Here is a 6,773-nt window from a genome sequence, read left to right as displayed (position 1 = left end):
GCTGCCTCCGGTGTCCACTCTGTGCCTGCTCTGGCTCCCCTGCCCATGGGTCCCCGGGGACTTCCCTGCCACCTGAGTGCCCGGGAAGCTGTCACCCTGCGTGGCGCCCGCTTCCCTGCGCCCCAGGCCCTTCCCAGGCCCAGGCCCAGCCTCGCCGTGTGGCCGAGGCCCCTCCCAGCGGTGTCCGGCCTGTGTGGGAGGCCTTGCGCCCTCCCGGCCTCCAGGCTGGTTAGGGATATGGGCTGGTCAGTGTGGTCAGTCAGTGCGGACATCTGAAGATGTCCTGGACCACCAGGTCTGCTGCCCCTGACCGCCTAGGGCCGGTCTGCAGTGACCCTAGGACTCTGTTCTGCTTGCTCTCGCCCTCGCCCTCCCTCCCCCTTCTTCACCCCTCCCCCAGCTCACTAGGCCCGTGTGGGCCTCTCACACTAGAGCCTCCTGCCTCAGCCTTCTAAGTTTTGGGACTCTGCTCTTTCTCGGTGATCTCTTTCTTGGTGAGCTCTCGCTCCTGCGGTGGCTCAGGCCTGGCTGCCCCCTCTCCTGTGTTCTGAGATGCCGACGGGCCCCCAGCCTGCTGGGATGAGGGCAGGGCCAGTGTTCTAGGTAGCCCTGGAGTGGGCCCATCGGAGCACAGTGCCCAGAGCTGGGAGGGGGCGCCGCCCGGCCTGCCCCGGGCCCTGTCTCCCCCTCCCTCCCCATTGCTGTCATTCTGGACACGGGGGAAGCGAGGAGGCCTCTAGCCGCAGCGGAGCAGAGAGGGGTCTGGCTGCCCCAGCTCGCGGCAGTGTGCGGGGCCGTGTGCCGCGTGCCAGCACGGCTGCCCAGCACCCCCGCCCACCCCCACCCAGGTCCGGGCCGTCCTGCAGCCCCCACTGAAGGGCCTGGTCATGGAGACCTTCGGAGCCGGGAACGGCCCCACCAAGGAGGACCTTCTGCAGGAGCTCCGCGCGGCCGGGGAGCGCGGCCTGCTCATCGTCAACTGCACCCAGTGCCTCAAGGGGACCGTGACCTCGGACTACGCCTCGGGCCTGGTAGGATGGGACACAGGCGGGGGGGGGGGGGGGACGGGACGGGTCGGGGACAGCTGGGGCTGAGCGGCCTGGCTGGCCCACGTGGCCCTCTGCAGGACAGGGCGGGAGCCGGCATCGTCTCGGGCTTTGACATGACAGCGGAGGCCGCGCTGGCCAAGCTGTCCTACGTGCTGGGGCAGCCGGGGCTGAGCCTGGAGGACAGGAAGAAGGTGAGCCCAGCCGGGGCGGCGGGGCGGCGCGCACGTGCGCATGTGTGTGCCCGACTCCCGAGGGGTCTTGGCTGGCGCACACGCTCGGGGGGCAGGGGAGCGGGCTCCCCGGGGAGGGGAGGGCCCCCTCGGCCCTCACCTGACCTCCTGTTCAGGCCCGCCCTTCCCCAGCCCTTCCCTGCGAGCTCCCCACAGTTCCCAGACCCCCCCCCCCAACCCCGGGGCTCATGGGCACCACACCCGATGAGGCCTTGTGTAACACCAGCCACGGCCACTCTTGAGTGTGAGGACGGAGGAGCATGGGGTGGGGGGCAGGCCTGGGAGCCCCTCCGCTCTGCCCAGGGTCTTGGCCCTCATAGCTGCTCAGGACGCCCGCCCCGTCCCCCTCCAGCTGCTGGCCAAGGACCTCCGAGGGGAGATGACTCTGCCGATGCGGGATGAGTGCGGGTCCCCGCCACAGGACCGCACGCTGGCCTGCAGAGTGGCCTGGCTGCTCGGGCTCGGCGGTGGCCAGGTACTCCCCGCGTGGTGCAGCCTGGGACTCGGGAGGCAGTGGAGGCACCCCACGGGCTGGGCAGCGTGCAGAGGGCCAGGGGCCCCAGACTCAGCCCACACCTTCACCGGGGCACGTGGCCCGGCCCCTGATTCCTCCCGCTTCATAACCAGATGCCGGCCGAGGACCCCCCGCTGTGACCACCTGCCCCTGGGGAGCGTCCAGGGCTGGGGGGGGCAGCTGGGGACAGAGCTTCTCTTAGGGCAGCCTCAGCCTGCGGGCCTCCTGGCCTCCTTTCCCTCCTGAGCCGTCTTAACTACTGCTTGCTGCGGCAGGCGCTGTGGGCCACGAGCAGCAGCTCTGTGGTGGGTCAGCCCTGGGCACCAGACACACGGGCCCTCGGGGAGCCACTGGGCGGCCGGTGCTGCAGCAGGAGGCCCCATGGAGAGACTTCAGCGAGGCTTTCGCTTGGGGGAGCACAGGTTCCCGTGTCCCCCTCGGGACAACAGGACTCAGTCCCGCCGGCAGGGGTGGGGGGCTGTGGTCAGGAAAGAATCTGGTGGCCTCTACACTGACCTTGCTGGCGGGTGGGGGAGGGGGCAGGAGACCCTCTGAGAGAGGCGGTGGGCACCTCCCTGGGTGGGGTGCGCGGTGCAGGCAGGGCGCGTGCGGTCCGAGAACCACCGGCTGCCCTCCGAGCACCCCAGCTCTCTGCCTCCCCACAGGAGGCCGATGCCTTGCGGGCCACCCTGGCGCCCAGCCTGGCCCTGGCTGCAGCCCATGCCGGTGACCTGAAGGCCCTGCAGGATCTGCTGGAGCTGGTGAGCCGCCCGCCGGGGACCGGGGCGGGGCTCCGCGCTTGGGGCACCCCACCTCACTGCGTCCCCGCCCGCCTCGCTGGGCAGCAGCGCTGGTCTGTCCACCCCGGGGCCTTGCTGCAGCCCAGGAAGCGGGCATGGGCCCCTCCTTGTGGCCTGCGGGGCCCTGACCGCCCGCTGGTGGCCTGTGTGCTCTTGTGTGGCCCCAGGACGGAGACTTGAGCCTGAAGGACCCTAAGGGCCAGACGCCGCTGCACATGGCCGCACGGAGGGGCCATGAGGCTGTGGTGGCCATGCTGCTGCAGAGAGGCGGGGATGTGAACCCCCTGGACGAGGACGGGCACAGCCCGCTACTGCTGGCTGTGAGGGGCAGGTACTGTCCGGCACGGAGATGGGGTGCAGGGCCAGGGCAGCCGCGAGACCCGAGGAGGGCCATGTGCGAGCCTGCTGGCCCCACGTCCCCTGGGTCCCGGCCCAGGACGGGCAGGGCCAGGCCGCGCACCCACCGTGTCTGTTTCCTTGTGCCTCAGTTGCCTTTGATGCTCAGATACATCAGAACCACTCTCCCCTGGGGCCATCCAGGCCCCGGGGCTCCAGACCAGCCTCTCGCCCACATTTTCCCACTGGGGTGGGTGGCCTGCGGGGATGAGTTATGGAAGGGCACGCTGGTCCCCCGTGGGAGGCCGGTGTCTGATCCCAGGCTTACTGGCCGAGGCGGGGGCTGAGCCTTTGTCCGGAACAGGCCTGGCGGGTTGGTGGGGGCGATGGTCGCTGTGGGGTGGCCATCACACCACTCTGGGGTGATCCGGGCTACACATCTGACTGGGCATCTCGTGGCGTGGGCGGGTGGGTGGGGACGGATGAGCTCACCTGCCCCGCCCGCTGTCACCACGCTCCAGGCGGCGCCCCTCCCACCCATGCCTGAGTGCGTCTGAGCGTGGCTGGCCGGCCTCCCGGGGCCCCGCCGGCGGCTCCAAGGATGGTGGGGCAGCCATGGCATTAGGTACCCAGCACCTGGCAAGAAGGGAGCTGCGATGAGAGCGGCCCTCCCCTGGCAGCCTTGTCTTCCCTCTCACGCTCTTCCTTGGCCCTGCCGGAGCCCCTTGTCCCATGGGCGAGCTGCCCCTCCTCAGCCAGGAAGCCACACCAGCCCCCCCCCCCCATCACAGGCAGCCAGGACCCCATTCATGTGTCTGTGGTCCTTCCTTCCCGGCCAGCACCCATCCCCAACTACACCCAACTGCAGGCATGGGGCATGCCTGACTCAGTTTCCCCAGAGCTAGCCCTGGGCCCCGTGGCGGGGGGGGGTCGCCTGGGGTGCGTGTGAGAGGAGGGCTAGCTGACTTAGGTGCGGGACCGTCCCCAGGGCACCAGCCCCAGGGTGTCCTGGGAGGCGTGGTTTGGGTGGGGGTGCCGCTCAGCCAGGGATGCCTGCTGACCCGGTCATCCAGACCCCCAGGAAAGCTCCCTGGACTGGGGAGGTCAGGGGCATGGATGGGCACTGCTGGCCCGGCACGGGGGGTAGGGGGGTGGGGGACCGGCAGTGGCCCAGCCCGAGCAGGCCTGAGAGCAGAGAGCCGGGTGCTCAGTGGAGCTCCCCCCCCTGCAGGCATCTGAGGGTCATCCGATGTCTGCGGGCAGCTGGGGCCCAGCTGTCCTCCCAGGACCTGGAGGATGTGGGGACGGAGCTGTGCAGGTGAGGGGGCAGGGCGGTGTAAGGGAGGGGGAGGGGGTGGCAGGCCCAGCCCAACCAGGGGCAGAGGCGGCCGGCCCAGGCCACGATCTGGGGTTTGCTCTTACTGGTGCGCGGCAGGGAGGGGCAGGAGGGTTAAGGCTGGTCTTGGCTTTGAAAGTTCCAGGGCCATACCCCAGGCAGGCCTTTGTGGCTCATGACAGATGGGCAAACTGAGGGAGTAGGCCGGTCCTGCGGAACCGGGGCTCAGCCGGCCTGAGCTGCTTGGCTGGCTGCCCCAGGTGTGGGCGTGGTGGTCAGTTCCTCATGAGGCCCTCCTGTGTGGGGGCACCCCACTCCTGCCTGCCCCCCTCCCGCAGACAGGCCACTCCATGGCCCGCTCCCCCCTTGGTTCTGTGGGGCGGGGTCCGGGCTCCTCCTCACCCTGCACGGGCCCCAGCACCCCCAGGGCTGTGTTGTGAAATATGAAACTGGAGCTGTGCAGGAAGAGGTGTGCGTGTGCGTGTGTGCACACGCATGTGCGCATGCGCTAGACCTGAGTCACAGCCACACCCACTGTGAAACTGGAGCTGTGCAGGGAGAGGTGTGTGTGTGTGTGTGTGTGTGTGTGTGCACACACGCGTGTACGCATGCGCTGGACCTGAGTCACAGCCACACCCACTGTGAAACTGGACTCCAGCCCCAGGGCCTGGCTCTGCCTGATCAGCTGTTTGAAGCTGGCTTGGCACTGAGAGTGGGGGGGGGCTGGTGACGGTGGCCCCCAGGCCCTGACGGCCCTCCCCCCCCCAGGCTGGCGTCCAAGGCAGACTGCACCGGCCTGCAGGCCTGGTGGCAGGCGGGGGCCGACCTGACACAGCCTGGGTACAACGGGCACACTGCCCTGCAGGTCGTAAGTACTTCTTGCACCCCGGCTGAGACAGCGCCTCCAGGAAGGCCACTCTGACTGTCCCACCAGTTCCTCCCAGGAACCCCAGTCCTCCGGGGACACGCTCCCCCACATCCGCAGCACACACGGGGCCCTCCTCTGGGTCTGGGGCCGTGGAGAGGAGGGTGGGGCACCCTGTTTGTGGGCAGGGGAGCAGGTGTAACGGGGAAGTGTCCTGCATGGTGGGCAGCCCCTCCACGCCTCTCCCCTGCAGGCGGAAACAGCAGGGAAGCAGGACGTGGTGGCCCTTCTCCAGAGTCTGAAGGACAACCGGGTAAGAGCCTGGGTGATGGGGGCGGGGCGGGGCGGGGCTGCACGGGAAGGCCCACTCCAAACCCGGACTGTGCCAGTCAGGGCCTCAGCAGCCCAGACACACACACACACACACACACACACACACACACACGCTGGGGGCCCAAGGGTGTGTGCACTCCGCCTGCCCATCTCCCAGTCTCCATTCCATTATGTGATGCTTCTGGAGAATTCCCAGCCAGCTGGGTTCCCCTACCAAGAGGCTGGTGGAGTCCTGAGGCAGGCGCCCATCGCCCGGGCTTCACGCGTTCTTAGCAGATCCCTCATTTTCAGGAAGTACAGCCTGATGTCTAACCGGAGGTCACCCTGCTGCAGTGGGCACTATTTCTTCTTGCTGAGACCTGCTGGAGGGAACTCAGGAGCCCCTCCCTCCCTCTGGCTGACGCCCCTCCCTCCCTCTGGCTGATTGCCCCCCCAGATTGATTGATCCCCCTGACTGATCCCCCCAGACAGATGTCCGCCCCCCCCCCCAGGACGGCTTCCTGTCAAGCCTGATGGTGGTTGTTGGGCGAGAGCAATAAAGTGGGCGGCTCACCTGCACGCTCCCGAGCCGGCTGGATGAGTCTGTCGGGCTGTTCTCGTGGGCGGTGGGGAGCTGCACCCCGGGATCTGGGGCGGGACCCCCCTCCGCACGCTGCCCTGCTCCCGCCGTGTCCTCCCCGGCGGCCCGCGCCCCATCTCCCCATGCCCCATCTCCCCATGCCCCATCTCATCTGGCATTCGGCGGCCCTTGCTGCGCGGCTGCTCTGGCTCCCCCCGCCCCTGGCAGTGAGCCCCAGCAGCATCCCTCCCCACCCTTGGTATATGCCAGCCCGGATCCCCCACCTAAGCTGCGCGGGGCCGCCCGGCCCAGGGCAGAGGGCTGTGTCCTGCCTGCTGCAGGTGTGCGCGGCGGGCAGCCCCGGGCCTGCCGGTGTGGCAGAGGCCTGACCGGCTGAAGTCAGGGGTCTGGACACGTGCTGGGTTTGGGGCTTGAGCTCTAAATGTCCAGTAGGGGCTGAGCTACCCCCAACCCCGGACTCAACCCGAATCCCTGGCCACCCCTCCTGCCACCCACAGCCACTGGCTGCCGTCCCCTGCACGGACTCCACAGCCCGGGAGGGCAAGGCGTGACCCCAAGAGCCGGCCCTTGACTCTCGGGCTGCCGCCCACACCCCAGGCTCTCAGCCTGGTTCCCAGCCTGGCTGGCGCTGCCTTGCCGCCTCCCAGGTCTTCACCCAGACACAGGTGTGCCCGGGCCTTGCACAACCAGGCAAACGCCACCTGAGCATGGCAGGCCCCAGAAGCCTGTG

At 69.0% G+C, this 6,773-nt stretch overlaps 1 protein-coding gene across 1 annotated transcript in view; it reads left to right on the top strand.

Annotated features, from left to right (window-relative positions):
* The window catches only part of Aspg (asparaginase), a 20,779-nt gene extending 14,744 nt beyond the window's left edge, over positions 1 to 6,035 (top strand). Inside the window, exons 8-16 of the mRNA XM_013016731.1 lie at positions 849 to 1,031; positions 1,127 to 1,240; positions 1,632 to 1,754; positions 2,459 to 2,554; positions 2,761 to 2,924; positions 4,161 to 4,247; positions 5,034 to 5,133; positions 5,384 to 5,443; positions 5,755 to 6,035. Of these exons, the coding sequence (XP_012872185.1) occupies positions 849 to 1,031; positions 1,127 to 1,240; positions 1,632 to 1,754; positions 2,459 to 2,554; positions 2,761 to 2,924; positions 4,161 to 4,247; positions 5,034 to 5,133; positions 5,384 to 5,443; positions 5,755 to 5,775 (948 nt within the window). The 3' untranslated portion in view covers positions 5,776 to 6,035. The remainder of the gene's footprint in view (positions 1 to 848; positions 1,032 to 1,126; positions 1,241 to 1,631; positions 1,755 to 2,458; positions 2,555 to 2,760; positions 2,925 to 4,160; positions 4,248 to 5,033; positions 5,134 to 5,383; positions 5,444 to 5,754) is intronic.
* Positions 6,036 to 6,773: the final 738 nt, after the last annotated feature.

This window comes from Dipodomys ordii, unplaced genomic scaffold (assembly GCF_000151885.1).
Source record: "Dipodomys ordii isolate 6190 unplaced genomic scaffold, Dord_2.0 Scaffold2, whole genome shotgun sequence".
NCBI classification, from domain to species: Eukaryota; Metazoa; Chordata; class Mammalia; order Rodentia; family Heteromyidae; genus Dipodomys; species Dipodomys ordii.
The sequence above is the reverse complement of the archived record's forward strand: the minus strand, read 5'-3'. Positions and strand labels throughout refer to the sequence as shown.